This window comes from Microcebus murinus, chromosome 9 (genome assembly GCF_040939455.1).
Source record: "Microcebus murinus isolate Inina chromosome 9, M.murinus_Inina_mat1.0, whole genome shotgun sequence".
NCBI classification, from domain to species: domain Eukaryota; kingdom Metazoa; phylum Chordata; class Mammalia; order Primates; family Cheirogaleidae; genus Microcebus; species Microcebus murinus.
The window spans coordinates 60,407,160-60,424,212 of NC_134112.1; the positions used below are offsets into that span (position 1 = coordinate 60,407,160).

The 17,053-nt window shown below is 39.5% G+C and overlaps 1 protein-coding gene across 3 annotated transcripts in view; it reads right to left on the reverse strand.

Annotated features, from left to right (window-relative positions):
* RELN (reelin) overlaps nt 1-17,053 on the reverse strand; it is a 457,647-nt gene that overhangs the window by 252,475 nt on the left and 188,119 nt on the right. For all 3 annotated transcript variants that reach the window (XM_012747047.2, XM_012747038.2, XM_076006499.1), the window contains exon 4: nt 13,178-13,248. In XM_012747047.2, coding sequence (XP_012602501.2) covers nt 13,178-13,248 — 71 coding nt within the window. The remainder of the gene's footprint in view (nt 1-13,177; nt 13,249-17,053) is intronic.

Genomic DNA, 17,053 nt, shown 5'->3' on the forward strand with positions numbered 1-17,053 from the left:
ACTTTTCTTAGTCACATTTTAATAGCTTCAACTATTGAGCTTTTTAAAATAAATATATTATAAACATGGATCATTATATGGTATCTCAATATTAAATGAAAGCCTAAATCCTTCCCATCATCAATTTAATTTTTCCAGGAGACAGATTACATGCTAAGAATAAAGAAAAGCTTCATTTTTTAAAAAGCATTTCTGTGTTTATGCTCTTTCAAAAGTTGAGTCCACCAAAATCTCATAGATCACAGCAGCCTGGAATAGGCACATTAGAAAGAATGAGGTTGTGTTTAATTCCCCTAAAGGTTATTCTCTTGACAAATGTGTTTTTTCTTTCAACTGACTTATTTTGGAAAGAACCTTTTAAGTAATCATGTGACTCCAAAATATAGTAGTACTAATACATTTCAGTCAACTTGTTGAACAAATTACTCAATGCAAAGGACAGAGATTTCAATATGCAAGGCGGAAAAAGGAAAGGGTGCCTAAAGATGAATTGTGGGGATAGTAAATGAGCTTTATGTTAATATTATTGATTGCTTTAAACAAAAAAGGCTTTGAGTCAGTCATATATGTATGTATGTATATATATATGTATGTATATATATATGACTATCACTATATATATAGTGATAGTCAATTCTTACAAATACAAGTATTATGTTCTAGGAACTATATCTCCTGAATCATTTTGGAATTCAAAGGCCCTAGGTAGTTTTGCCTCAGGTATCTCTTTGCCTAATTTGAAATTCAAATGTATTAAACTTCCAAAGCTAAATATGACAAATTAGACATGGTCTGTGAAGTTAGCATTTAATGAGCTATGAACCTAGACTTTCATCTCCCCAGGAATAATTTCTTTATTACTTTTTGTATTTTATTGCAATAAAGCACCATTTGACCTTCAAGTATGATAATTAAGCTTCCAAAAATGTTATAAATTTGGAGTGAAAATAGTTCTCCCTGTGTTCAGGAATATACTTATGATCAGTATAAAAAATTGCTTAATATTTAAACACAGTTAAATTATACACTGAACCATCAATACTAAGAATTATTTTACTCTTCCCTCTGTCTCTCTAATTTTCCACCTCAATTTGTGTCTCATAACAACTTATCTTCTATCATATTTTAAAATACATGGAAAAGGAGCACGGTGAAACTATATCTTTATAACCTATGATTGGGGGACAGAGAGTTCTTTCAGATAAGATTTATTCAACTACGTGCTATCAATCATGGGACATTAAACACTAGAACTTATGACTCATCATCTTACCATGCCCATGTCCTCACCTATGGAGATATCCATACATTTTCCAAAACTTTGCCAATGAGATGAATAAAAGTTTTAAGTGAAAAATCAGAATACAAAACAATACCACGTGAATTGGTGAATTCCTAGACCTTTGAGAACTTAAAGAGATGAAGTGCATAAATGAAGCAAATGAGAGGAAGTACAGCTACAAACTGATGTGAAACCTGAGCACACATGGCTTCTAAATAATAGTCAAAGGTCAGAAGGAAAATCATTAGGATCAAAAGAAACAGGAGGAAGAGGAGGAAGAAAACTTTTTGCTCAAATTGATAGAGATTTACCAATGTCTGTTCTCCCCTTCTTTATTTTAATTGAACTTGTGGCTCCCAGTTTGAGGTCTATTTCTCAGCTGCCCCTGCAGCTTCCTGTAACAAAGGAATTAAGTCCTGCCCATATGAGGTTGAACAGAGGTGACCTGGATCACACTGAGGGCTGTGTCATGTGCTAAGGGAATGGGCATGTTTCCCTGGCCCATCCCTGTCCCTGCTGCTGGGAGACACTGAGTACCGGAGGAGCCAGCTCGGCCTGAGGTATGGAAGCTCTGTGCTGTGCACAGTACAGACACCTACCAGCCCTGGACCACCCACCACCACACTGGTCTATGACTCAGAAAAAACATCTAGCCATTTAAGCCACCCATAGTTTGAGGTACTTTGCTTAGTACCTCAAGTACACAGAAGCTTAGTCAATACTGTAACTAAAATGAGTTAATTTCCCATGGGTGGGGAAGGGTCTCTTTCAGAGAAACGTAGCCTATGTTTATCTCAGTCAGAATCTTAAAAGGCAGAGTATAAATCAGAGCTGATTAGATAGTGAGTTCCTGTGAGTAGAGACTCTATCTCAGGGGTCCTCAAACTTTTTGAACGGGGCCAGTTCACTGTCCCTCAGACCATTGGAGGGCCGGACTATAGTTTTAAAAAACTATGAACAAATTCCTATGCACACTGCACGTATCTTATTTTGAAGTAAAGAAAACAAACGGGCAAAAACACCTGCATGTGGCCCATGGGCCGTAGTTTGAGGACACCTGCTCTATCTTGTCTATCTCTGCACTCCCAAGGCCAAACACAATGTCTGGCACTAAGTAGCTACAAAAATATCAGCTGAATGGCTATTGATGACATCAAGGCATTATTGCTAAAAACCACTGTTGTTATTAATAGAAAATTCTAACCCTCTCCTCTATTCTCTCCCTTCCTAGTCACTTGTACATATGTCATCCTCCTTTTACTTTCCTTCTCACTTTCCTTTACATACCTAAGGATGAATCATACAGTTTGCCTTGCTCTAAAATAGATTTAAGGCAAAAAAGGCAGACACCTGAACAAGACAATAAAGTGGTGAAATCAAAGATGATGGCAAATGAAGGTAGAAAAATAATACATCCCATGTTGAGTGTACAAGATGCATGCCCCCAGGTCTTCAGTTTGTTCTTCATGCCATAAAAGTTACAGAATTAAAGAGTTTCTAACAGATATTTCGGGTACAAATACTTGATAGAAGTTTCTCCTGTGGGTTCTTATAAAGAGGACACTGAGCGACGCAGCAAACACCATCTCAAATAACAACCCTCCAGCTGTGCATTTCCAGGGCTGCTCCTAATAAAGCCCGTCAATGAAGGAGGAGTGCATGATGCCTAACACAGATGGGAAAACATTTCTGGGAGCGTGGGAGGTGCAGACTGGCTGGCAATTAAAGAAATAATAGTAATTAGACAATTTTGGAAAGGTATACCTGCTTTGTAGGATCTATTCATTTCCTTAACTAATATTTGAGTGCCTGCTAAGTGTCAGGCACTATGACAGGTTCTGGGAATACAAAAACAATCCAGTCTCTGCTGGATCAAGGAGCCCAAAGTGCAGTAGAAATCAATGCATTACAATGCAATTCGGTGAACTGAATTCAGTTAGCAAGTATAAAGTGGAAGAATGATAACAAATAAAGATGATGGAGGAGGACAGGCTGGAGCTGGATCTTTAAGGATGAGCACAGTTTCATCATTTAGACAGAGGAGGAGGAAATGAGAAGGGTATTCCCAGGGAGAAAAATTGGCATATACCAGCCACAGTGATGGGAGTCAGGACGGCATGTTTGATAAAGGAAGTACTTATTACAGCTGAAGTAGAGAGTTTGGTGTTAGGTGAGGGTGGGGAGTTTGGAGACAGCCTAAATGCAGAGATGAGGTTGGAGAGAGAGGTGAGGACAGATCAGAAAGGGCCTTGACAACCAAGCTACACTGGGGGCAAATGCAGGGAGATGGTTATAAGGTTTGAGGCTGGGAGTAACAAAATGAGGTTTGTGTCTAGGAGCATTTTGATGGAAGTATGGAAGGCCTGAACCAAAATCTCTGGCAGTGGGCCTGGAAAGAAAACGGTTGGTTTAAGAGACATTAGGGAGATTGAGTAAACTGGTCTTAGACACCCTGGTTGTAGGTACAGATGACAGAAAGGAATGAGCAAAGAAATCTGTTACCTAGGTCTGTTTAGTGACTGGGTTGATTATGAAGTCACTGACCAGAACTGCAATAAAGGAGGTATCGGGGAAAGTTCAGTTTAGAATATGTTGAGTTCAAGGTACTTAAATGGCATCCAAATGTAGTGTCCAGTAATAGTAATGATAGTGTTTATAGAGTGCATATGTGCTAGCCTCCACGCTACGTGCTTCATTATGGCATTTAATCATCACAATTCCATTATGTTCCTTCTGGGCACAGAACATTGTACCAGGCTCTTTGGAATGGCATGAGATGGCCCAAAAGGTCAGCACCATCATTTTTCCTAGTTTACAGATGAGGGAACTGGGACTCTGCAAGATTACACAGCTACATAGTGTCAGAGCAGAAATTCAAACCCAGGGGTACATGGCTCCAAACTTCAGGCTCTCAACCACTCTGCCTTATTGACTCCCTAAGTAAGCACCAACAACATAGAGAGTTAAGGAGATGAAAACCATAGGTGTGAGTCAGATCATCAGGGACAGTGTAAAAAACAGGAAAAGAAGCCCAAGGACAGAATCACTGCCAACCCCAGAATGTACAGTGTGGGAAGAAGAGGAGCTCATTAAGGAAACTGAGAAAGGGCAGGGAAGTCATGCAGTGTGAGGATGGAGCCCTTTAGATTGGTTGACATCCTAGTAGATATTGGTGACCTCAGGATGGTGGTGGTTGGCGGTAGAGGCCCAATGGCAGGGTTAGGAAGGAAGCCCTGGAGCACGCACTGCTCTTTCAGGAAGCTGGAGCATGAAGGATTAACATGGTCAGAGGGGTCACAGTCAAAGTCAAAGTCGTAGTGGGTTCGGCGGGTTTAAGCACCAAGGAGGAGGTGGCCACTGAACAGGAAGATGTTGAAAACCATGAGAAAGTGAGAGCAAAATTGTTGGAACAAGGCCCCAGAGGAGATGGGAGGAATGCCATTCCACTGAGTTTATGTTTTCCTGTAAATCTCTTTTTTCTATTCTGAGTTTATACTAGTTTATACTGTATAATACACTCTTTAAGAACAGGATATGAGACTGCCGTATATTGCTACACAACTCCCCTGGGTCCTGTGCAATATTTTATATACTGGACACACTGGGGACACAGCACAATATGTGTTAATTAATATTAATGGCTTCCAACTCTTACAAACTCAATTGTGAAAATCTATATTAATTACTACATGAAAACAACTGAGTTTTCACATGTACGTTAAAAATAAGGTCGGATTAGTAAGTTGAAGTAGTATTTCACAAACCAAGCAAAGTTGTGAGTTATGCATGTTTATAACAGCTTCGCTCCCCTTCCCCAAGTAATTATATAGGTCCAAGTGCTTTGTCCTTCAGAATATGGAGGAATCAAGCAGACTGTATAGCAGCATGAACAGAAAGAGTACCCATATGGGCATCCAAAAGAACTCAATGTAAAATTTTTCTCAGGCATAAATCTTGGTGTTTTGACTTTGGACTAGATAAAGCTGTCAGGTGGGAATGTATATAGCCCTCAGAACTGAAAAGAAGGCTGTTTAAATCTATGTTCAATCACCTTGGAATAAACAGCACTAGTCCAGAACACCATTCTTGAGGAAATTAAAAGAGTAATCAGACTCACCCAGAGCCAGTAGCAAGAAATTTTACCATGGCCCTATGAGTCAGCTCTTTGTCATTCCCCTTAATCTGTCTGTCTTCAGGACCACTTAGGGACACTTTTTGCCAGCCATAGCCCCAGGAGGGTTTTAGTTCCTTCCTTTGTTGGACAGTTTTTGAGACCCTGAAGCAGGTCTGGGGTTTCCTGGATGGTTTTCCCTGAGCCTCTTAATTCAGTTCTCCTTGTTTCTAGATTACAAAGCCTGAGGATGTCATGAACAGGAATTGTAACAGCTAAACTGAAATGGAAGCTACAAAATAGCTGTGGGGAACACAGATGTCTTTGACTAGCAAATATTTAACACTGGGCAAATTCAAGTGAAGCAAATAATTATTTATTTTTCTTTTCAACAATTAAAGTAGATATGGTAATTTCCAATTTTGACTATTAAGGGCATTTGAAAGACATTTAGTAATATAAGCTATTGGATAAGTGAGGATAGCCAAGAGAAGATTTTGTTGTGTCTGATCTACAATTTGTATAATATTTGGGTATAAAAGTTACCCCTAAAGTGCTGAAAAACAACTAAAGAGGTTAAACACCCCATTCACTTTATGGCCTTGCTTATTAAACTTTCCCCTGCACTGTGCTCCATTTCAGACTTTCAGAAAACTTTCACCAATCCTTAAGATAAATGATTTAAAAATTTCAGAGTTTGGGGTCTGGATGAAGTATATGCACCGCCTACCACCGTGACCCAGTGGCCCTCAGAGAACACACCCGCCCTTTCTGTCACTCACTGTTCTGAGGGTGACAAACAGCAGAAAAACGGCTGTGCCTGGCAGAAAGCAGCCAAGGTTGCCTGCACCAGCTGTAAGCCTGACCTCTTTCCTCCTGACATAAAACATTTGCCTTTGGTCATAGCCACTTCCATCAACCCCACAACAGAGAATTCCAGGGTGGTTTGTAAATGGCATGCACCCTTTGGGGGCACTACAGGGCATGACTGCTGTCGGGCCAGGCCGCTAAGCCTGCCATCTGGCCTTGCTAAATAATCAATGTGCATGTTGGAAGAAGGTGTGCCAAGAAGCCCACAGGCCAGTGTGTACACACACACCGTTATTCTCCCTGCCCGTCCTCGCGTGATCTGTGCACACTGCCGGCCCGCAGCCCCCACGCTGACATGCTTAGGTCACTTTTGCCTTAATCGTGTGGATTTATGAGGGCGCCAAAGACAGTGCATTCTCTCTTGGTCTTTCAGAGAATTTAGGTAGTAGTGATGATCTTGTTTACTGAGGTTGTGGTGCCCGAGGATTTTTAATGCTTAACTTTTTAATTTAAGAATCTATTGGGTATAATGGAATCAACATGGGGCTGTGAGTCCAGAGATTTGGATTCTAGGCCTGCAAATTGTGAGTAGTGTATGTTGCATCAAGTTAACCTTCTTGGCTTCTTTGCTAATCCACAGATAAGGAAGCCACAGATCCATGATCACAGCATAAATTCGAATATTATTCCTCATTCTTGGTCCATATATACCATACTCATATTAATATTTTCAACAGTAATTTCTCTGTGATTCAGAGAAATATATGTTAGGTCTGCAGCTCTCTTTAGATTGCTCAATAATAATTTCTGCAAAAAACTGACTTCTCCTAGTTCCTTTCAAGTTTTTAGTCTATTCTGAAATTGCCTCTATTCTTTGCTTTAATCATCTCTAACAGAAGTACTTCACCAAACACTACCATGCTTAACTCTAAAATCACTTAGTGACATTCTGGACAATCTCCCGGATAGTCACTTAGCTAACTCCTTTACCAGACTCTTGGTCTCTGCTCTGATGTCACCTTCTCAGTGAGGTCTACCTGACTTACCTGCCACCCCATTTAAACTTGCTATCCTCTTCCTCTCCCACCCAATTGTGTGCTCTTACCCTGTAGTTCTTTTTTCTATAATACTTGCTACCTGCCACCCTCTAAGGTGATACCACATTTACTCATTTATTATGTCTCATATTTTTTGTCTGTCTTCTCTCCACCGGAATGTGGGCTCCATGACAGCAGGGATCTTTGCTCTGTTCATTGACGTATCCCAAGACCTAGCCTAGAACAGAACCTGGCCCACGATAGGCACTCAATAATTCCTTGTGAGTTCTAACTGTTGAATAGTTTCAATTCTTTATTTCTTACTGCTAGCAAATGAACCTAAGCATCTTCCACTTCAAGATAATTGAGAATATACAGCCTAGCACTCCTTTCCAACCCTCAGCCCTGGATTAGAGATGAAAAACTCTGACTCCTTGTCTGCCTTGTGACATGTTGGCAGATTCAGCTGGAGAAAAGTCTACACTTACTTAGAGCCTCAGAATTCAAGGTAGAGGTGTAAAAATCCCTAAACCTGGTCTGTGTTCCAAGAGCATTAAGGGGATTCACTAGAGTTCAAATAGAAATCCATGAACAATTTTTAGGTTTTTAATATGATGGTACATACATTTTACAATGTATGTGAGGACACGGCATTCCCCCTCTTAGAAGCTGAAAGCAGCCCTCACCAGACAACCCAAGCTGCCAGCACCTTGATCTTGAACGTCCCAGCCTCCAGGTCAGTGAGAAAATAAATTTCTGTTCTCTACAATTTACTCAGTCTGTGGTAATCTGTTATAGCAGCACAAATAAGAGATTCCATTCCTCTATGCTTTCAAAGCCCTTGTAAAGTCTAAAATCCCAAAGTAAATCACTGCCCACTGGCATTCTCTCCTCAGCCTCAATTAAGAGAAAAGTAGCCTCTGACATCCAGGAGCTGACCCGGCAATCCAAGCTGGGCCTTGGTGTTCCGCTGTTGAACATAAACAATATCACAAAACACCAACCTAGACAAGGCTACTCCGTGATGGCGATAGATCAAGCTAAAAACACATCTATTTCTTAACTGCGTCTGAACACAGATACAACTTTAACTTTGTCCAAGACACAAACGTTCCCCTCTCCTGGCTAGTAGGAGTGACTGCTGCTTCTTTACCATTTACAGCCTTTGCCTCGCTCTAGTCTGTCCTTCCTACAGATGGATTTGAGATACCTAACCACAGAACTTCCTGATTGCATCAAATCTGGACAAAGCCCTACTTCCTTAAACCTGAGCTCAAATTACCAAATATAGCCCAAATCTTCTAATAGTTACTTATGCTACAGCCTCTTATTGAGATGCCCCATGGCTTTTCATGTTGTGCCTTCCCCTACACTGGAACAAGCACCAAACCCGACCTGTTCCACTACAGGTGTGTTCTAGTGGTATCTGGCTGCAAGGCACTGGAAGCCTATGCTGAGAGACAGAGACAGGGAGGAAGGGGGGGGGGAACCCATCCTTCCCTTGAAACTGCTTTCCCCTCTGGTTGCCCTAACTCTCTCTTTCCCTTTAATCCTAGATTTTCTTCAAAGCCTCAACTTCAAACTCTGCCTCACATTTACTTCTCATCTCACAATCATCTGTCTTGCCTTGACTGTATGGCTCCAAAGCTTGAGCAACAACCTTCTATACTACAAGGCTGCCTCAGGTGGTCTAGTCTCTCTGAAAACCACCCTCATTTATAGCCAAATTGCCAATGCCCTTCTAATTGCGAAATGCCAAGGCCCCTCTCCACATTTCATCCACCCCGTTCTCTTGGAAGCAGCTGTTTCTACTGAACTCTTCTACTGTGGTGAAAGTTCTTCCCCAAGCTCCCTCCAATTCTGAAGCTGCCTCTTCTCAGAGTCCCCTCATCTTCCCGCCCCTGCTCAACCACTCTCTGGGAGAACACACGGCCTCCCCAGCACCAACATGCCGGTGGCTCTCAAATCTCCCTCCCCAGCCCAGTCTGTGGAGAGACCTGTCACTTCCTTAGAGCAACCATGTAGAAGTCTAGTTCATTATCTTCTCTTCCAAACACCTCTAACATTTCTTCAAATCAATGAATGAGTGCCCAAGTTTCTCTCTCTGTTCTGGGCATCACCATCTGCTGGGTCACCTGGGGCAGAAATCACAAAGTCGCTCTGGATCCCCGTCCTGTCCTCACTCTCCCCATCCCTTCTTAGGTTTAACATACCCTTCTTTCCAGCCTCCAACCTACTTCAGACCCCCTTAGCTTCCTAACCCCTGCAATGCATTCCACCCCCAACCCCATTATGTTTTCTTTCTCAAACATAAATTGTTCCTATCACTCACCTGTGTCCCGCTGCCTGCAGAATAATGTTTAAGCCCCTGAGCGTGCAACAGTGGCTTTATGATCTCCTCCACTTACCCTTCCAGGCCTCATGGCTTAGCTGTAATAAATTTCTGGGTAGCTTTCTCTTTGCCACCTCTATCAGACCATTGTATACTTCAACTGTTTACTCATTCATTCAATAAACACTTATTAGGTGCATACTGTGCACCAGATATCGTGAGAGGCTTTAGAGATTCTGTAATAAGAACTATCCCTACCCTCAAGGAGCTTATAACTAACAGCAGATAAGGCACTGTGATAATGTTCTTATTACAATATGCAATTAATATTAACAGTTGTTGATGAAAGCTCAAGTTACTCTTGCTGTGCCTTGGTTTCCTCATCTTTAAAACATAGATAATAATGGTTTTTTATTCCCAGAGGGTTGCTATAAAGATTAAATGAGTTAATGTTTGTAAAGTGCTTAGAGTGGTTTCCGGCATTTAATAATGCCGAGAGTGTTCCCATTTATATTATTACTGTGCCTTGAGCATTGTGTGGAGAGTTATGTATGAGAGGTGCCTGACCAGCTGGGGCGGAGAGGAGTGGGGATCAGAGATGTTTTTTCCAGAGGGGTAATAGCCAAGCAGGATCTGAAAGCCTGAGTTAGACAGAACTAAAAGATGTAAAAGGGTAGTCCAGGCAAAGAAAGCTGGCTGCAGATAACACTGTGGAGACAGAGTGAGGTGCATTCAGGGAATTTTAAGGTGAAAATGAGAGGATGGTGATAAATCAGATGGGGGAGGCAAACTGAAGGCAAATCGCAAAGGATTTTCCTTGCATGCTGTGATAAACAGTATGGATTTTACTCTGAAGATAAACTTTTGCTTCCAATTGAGATATTGAAGGGTTTTAAGGAAGGAAATGATAGAATAATATTTCCATTTTAGAAAGCTCATTATAGCAGCTCTGTATAGGCACCATGAAAATGAGAGCAGAGAAACTACAAAGGAGGCTTACATTAAGCAATTCCCACAAGAGGCCTTGGGGCCTGCTCCAAGATGGGTCAGTGGAAGTGGGAAGGAGACAGATGGAATCTCCTTTCCAGCTCCCTGAAATGCCCTTCCTAACACTCCCAGGCAAACTTAGCTACCTCTGTGATCCATTGATCTGTCACTTACGCCCTAGCCTGCGAGTTCCTCAAGAACAGGAAATGGGTCCTGTTCACTCTCACATCCGTAGTTAGCACGGTGAGCTAGGATGGAGTTCTCACAGGGGGTGGACACATGTTTGCAGAATAAAGTCTTGCAATGAATGCTTTGTAAGGAAAGGGATCAAGATCACAGACTAAGACAAACTAGTATATTTTCTAAACCTTTTACTTTTTCAATATGCTTAGCCAGCAATACAGTGTAGTACTAACAGCTGTCCTAAAGCTCCACAAAACAAAATTTTGTTTGAATTGTTTAATTTTAATTAAAATCAATAAACCTATTGAGTATGTTATAATTGAGAGGCCACTGTACTGTGATATATAGTGGTTTAATTTTTTTTCCTGCACTAAATATATTAGATATTCCTCATGTAATACATAAAAACATTATATGTTAAAATTATTTTATTTGAGGCAATAATTAATGTTTTAATTAAAAGTAGATAGGGCCAAAATAAATATATAGTTTATAGCACCAATTATTTTCCTTATTGTTTCCTAACAGCAGTAAGCCATCACTCTTGTTTGTATTCTTTTTCACCTTATCCTGGATGGACTGATATGATTTCAATGAATTAGGTACTAATTGAAAAGCTCATTGTTTCTCTTCTGGTCCCAGGCTCTACAATATTTTTAATAACATCCACACATACCAGCATGTAAATCATATTCACATGCAATACTACTATACAAGGCATTTTTTTTTTTCTCACTGGTTGAGAATTTTTCTCCACTGGTTTCTCTTGGCTTTTTCTTTTCATTTTAAATGAACTCAATGCGAATAACTCATTTACAATGGAAAAGACTCAAAAATTCAAGGCTTAAAAAAATCAGTTTTTAGATAATTGGTAAACATTAATAAAATTAGACATATCTTCTTCTGACACTGTACATTTTTTAGGATATTAATAGTCACTGGTAATATACAGTGTTCTATATTTTCAGTAATATGAACATTTTCATAGGCTGGACAAAGATTTATATTATGATAGAATTTTCAAGCCTACCTACAAAGGCATATTTTAATATTTGCATTCTCAAAAGCCATGGAAGAAAAATCTGTTTAACCCAATAATACTGATAATACGTTTGAAATTATAATTAGAATAGAGTTTTCTGATTTAAGAATTATGTATGTAACCAATCAGAAATTTGCCACTAATAATCATTAAGCATCACATTAAAGCAATATTGTGATGTCTACATATAATAATGTATATATTATATATAATGTATATACTGTATATATATAATAATGTATATATTATAATAATAAATGATACTTTCTTAGGCCTTTCAAAAACCAGTATAATTTTTCCTATTTCTCTCTCTCTTAATCCCATTAGATTTTTGTTAGTAGAAATTTCTTTTAAATTCAATAATGCAATTCTTAAGTTAACAAATTCCCCCCAAATATCATTCTAAACAAAAATCAATGATATGCCTATGATGACCAATGAAAATGGCATGATATTTACAAAGATTGACATCAAATGTTTTCATTATCAAGATGCTTAAATCAAGGAATGGGCAGGACAAACCTGTATTTAATCTACCAACATTTTTGGAAGGCTGTTACATGCCAGGCACTATGTCAGCTTCTGGGTACCAAAGATCCTTAAGACATAGTCCCTATACTTGAGAAGCTCAGTCTCTCAAGGGTAACATCCACCATGCAGATACAAATTTGGGTGGAAACTCAAGGAGTAGGAGGAACATATTTGGGAGAAAGGACCCTGGTTTTACCTTTCTGCTGTGGTGTATTTGTGTGTGCATGTGTGAGTGAGAGTCTGGTATGGATGAGTCTGGGTATGTATGTGACAGCCAAAAGCCAGAAATCACTTCAAGTTTCTTAAGACCCCATCATACCTATCTAATATTATGTAAAATTTAATCTAAACTGATACAGTATCTATCCACAAGTCTGAAATTAATAGTGCACATAGTTGAAACATGAACATAGATACTACACACATGATAATGTATAACATGATCAAATATTGAAAGCAATATTAAAAGCTAATATTAAAAGCAATAATCAGAAACATTTTCAACAAAGTTGACAAAAAATTTAACTGGTAAATTAAGCAGATGCACTTTTGCAGAATTCTAAAATCACTACTAAGATTTGTATTTTCAAGATAATTAAAGGTAATTTGCTAGAAAAAAATTATGAAAATAAGATAAATTCTTTTGGTTTGGTTTGCTCACATTTAGTATTTTCAGAAGTCTATAGACCTTTATCAATAATTACTAAATAATTATTAGAAACATAAAAGAGTCAATACTTCAATTTTTAAACTACCCTGAGCAAGTGACAATAATGAAATGCTTCCTTTCTACATAGAACATAGGATCTACCATGAATAATTTGGACATACTCTATATGAAAAAATCCAATATGACTCTTACCTCCTTGTTCACACAACTGCTGGGCTAAAGCATCTTTGAAAATAACCTGGCCCCTGTGTGTTGCTGTAGCCCTGGAAATAAAGAGGAAAATGTTAATTCAAATCTTATGTTTGGTGATAATGTACTTGTTAAACATTTTTTTTAAAACCTTATTCTTAAACTTTATTATATGGGTATGATTTTTAAAAATGAGTGCATCTGAACAGTGATATAAACGGACAATAGAGTGAAGGCTCAAAAGCACCTGGGTTGAGAATTGTCTCCCGGTTTTACTTTTTAAAGATAATTGTAACATTTGTGGGCTTATTCCAAAAACAGCAGATGTGAATAAAGACTGGATAGAAGAAAAAGTATGGAAAGGATGCTTATTAAAATTTGTTCCTCAGAAGACCTCGATAGAAAATGTTTTGTGAAGCAATAGTGATATTAGTACTGGAGAAAGATGCTCTCAAGGTACTTTTCTCCAAAATCAATAGTCACCCATAACACATAGAGGGTTGAGACAGAGAGTTACATTTTTAAAAAGTATTTTCAAGAAAAGAGGGCTATTCAGAGCTTTCATAATAACAAACTCTGTCATAATAAAATACATCCATTTGAAGGCAATTCAACATTTAAAGGAGATGTGCATCTTTTACCTCTTCTAATCAGAGCTGTGCACATGGATGGGTGAAAAAAATAACATTCTTGCAGCAGATGTGTTCGTCAATCGCTATAATAGGAAGTGTCTTATTAAAGGAAGAATTATTTATGCTTTATACATGAAGTGTTTTCCCTTAAAAAGAATTTTTCTGGCACAAAATGCATTATTTAAAATTAAAGCAGAAAATCGTGTCTCTTTAAGAAACCTGATTTTAGAAAGTAAGCCATACAAAATCTTTTTAATAAAAAAAATTAATGTTAAATTTTAACTTGAGTTTTAGCCAAAGCTACCCTAGGACAGAAATAATTTAATTCAGCCATGATCTGCTGAAGATAGATGATGTACAAGGCACTGTGCTAGCTCACGAGAGGCCTCTGAATTTCCCCTCGATATGTGTAGCCTTCAGTCCACATCTTTTCCTTTGCTGGGCCCAGTAGGGCTTCCTGGCTCCCAGCATTCCTTGCTCTGGCCCCCATGTGTATGAACCTCCCCCCTCCCTGCTTCCAATCATTCTGAATTCCATCCTGATGGAACTGTTACTGCCCCCTAGGGATAGTCCCCCTGGACCCAATTCTTCAACAGTAATCTGATAAACCAATCCATGCTAAAGTGTTAATGGATGATGCTGCTCCAAGCTAACATATTTTAGCAGTGAAACTGTGAAAGTATTATGCCTTAAAACACACACACACACACACACACACACACACACACACACACACAATGGCACAACAGTGAGAGTTTTGAACAGTGGAAGGGAGTACATAATTGGAGAGAAAGATCATTGGATGGCCTTCAACTCACACCATATGTGAAGCCTATAAGGGAAGTCAGCCCTTGTTGCATGTTAATCGTTATCGAAATAACACATAACCAGATGCCAGCATTCTCTCTATATATATTCGCATATGTTTATAGGTTTTCCTTTGCTTTCAGCAAGCTGAAAATGAGAAGGACTAAACATGGGGCCAGTCCAAGCCACAAGCATGGCCTACAGACTCACTAATCAGTGCAGGTTTCACATCCTGAAGGAACACAGTATCTTAATTTATCCAAATACATCGTTCAAATCAATCAAGCCAAGAGTGTCTGAGTTCACATAAACTTCTAATAACAACAGAGCAATCATAAATGTAGAATTTTAATCTGACATCTGCTTTGGCAGGGACACATTTTTCTGAAATCACTAACCACCAAGAGAAGTCCTACAACACATAGTGTTTAAATAATTGTTCAGTTTGGTTGTCTTCTGGTGGTATGTAATGTATTTTTGGTGGTCCACAAGCGTGTCGTTATCACTGTGCCAGCCTATGCTCCCATGAACACGATGAGTCAAATTGTCGAACTAAGATTCACATAACAGAGGTTTTGCTTTTCTCTGGATATTAGAGATACTGAAATATCTTAGGCACTGCACAGTGCCTTGTGAATACCCACATTGTTTTTCCCTATCACTCAGTTTCCTTATATTCTGTATTTGTTGATTTCGTTCATATTCTTACTTCTGCTACTTTTATGCAATGAAGAAATTTTGTAAATTTCTGAGGAACGATAGAATAACTGAAACTGGAGATCATCTAGTCATAATTCCTTTAGCAGTGGCACTCATTCTTCAAACAAATATGAAATTCCAATATATAAAACAGAGGAGCCCTGGCTTTTGAAGTTGTGGGGTTCCCTCTCCTCATCCAGCACGCTCCCCACCACCCCTTCCCCATATCTGCCTGGTGCACTTCCCCGGAATTCCTAGGCTTGGAGGGAGCAGAGTCAGAAAACCACTGAACTATTAAAAGTACTAGTCTAACTCCTACAGTATATGGATCAGGAGGAACCTAAGGGCCCAGGGAGGATATTAATCAGGCGAAGGCCACACGGCCTGTAAGTGGCAGCTAGGACCCGATGCCAGGTCTTTGATTCTGGGTATTGGATCCTTTCTGTTGCATCAGTAGTTTTCCAAATGTGCTCCACAGTGGTGGCCTAGGGGTAACCCTGGGAGTCAAGAGGGGGAGAGGGCAGGGAGTGTTTCAGGCACCAATCAGTTCTACCAGAGCACCTGGCCTTTCTATGTTCTAATTCTTTAATTTTGCTTGAAGAAAGGGCTCAGCAATTAAAATCTGGCTTGAGGAGCACTGAGCACCACATGCTCACTGCCATTACCTGAAGTTCTTTGTTTAGGAAAATCAGAAGGAGGAATGATGATAATGTGGCTGGTATATGTAATTGTTATTATTATTATACCTGTTACAAATTGAAATTTACCCCTTGTTAGGCACTGTTGTAGGGTTTTACACACATTGACTCAATTCATCCTGATAACAGCCCTATGAGGTAGGTACTATTATCTCTGTTTTCCTGAGATACACAGCTATTGCATGATTTACAAATGTCACTCAACTCATGGTAAAGCCAGGATTCAAACTCAGGTAGTCTGAGTATAAAATCCTTGCTTTTAAGCATCACAGCAAAATTTCATTAGCCTGGTTCAAAGATAAGAGAGTAGTGTTCAATCTCTTTTTAGAGGGAGACCTGCTTTCGGGCCTGATCTTTAAAGCCATGTCTTCTCTGGCTTCTGCTCTCTAGTCCAACCCTGCAGGCTACAGCTAAACCCTTTTATTTAACCTCCTCTTGGACAAACTTTTCTGTTTCTGTTGGAACCTTGACCAGCAATTCCTTGGGATCTGCCTTTTAAAATACTATTTCTCCTGACCCCTTCTCCCACATGCTCTGTAAGTCCCTCGACTTCTAACAGCTCACTGCAGTTCCCTTTCAACTCTTTGTCACATTTACTCCAAGAGCCCAGGACCCCTCGCATCTCTCCCATTCTCTATCAGACACAAGAGCCCTATAAGCCCTTCTCAGCCACACTGCTGCTCGGACCCTGTGCGAAACCCAGGATCCAGAAGCCTATCAACAGACATGCAGCACGTGTACCACTTTCCTTCTAAATCTTTAAAACCCTCAGATAACATTTTAATATAAAAATTTCCCATCCTATAGTAGACACAGGATTAGTAATTTAAAAGTCTGCATATTGGCATCTTATCTGGGGGATAAGAAAGAGCAGAAGTAACCAGTAACCAGTAAGAACATGGGCTTCACTGCTTCATCCCACGAGACATCTGCCTGACTCTCCTTAGCATGTGGCTAATGTCAATTATTGCAAGCCTACTTTGAACACATTTAGAGCTATGAAATAGTTAGTGGTGGTTTACCTACAGAATCACAGCATTTAT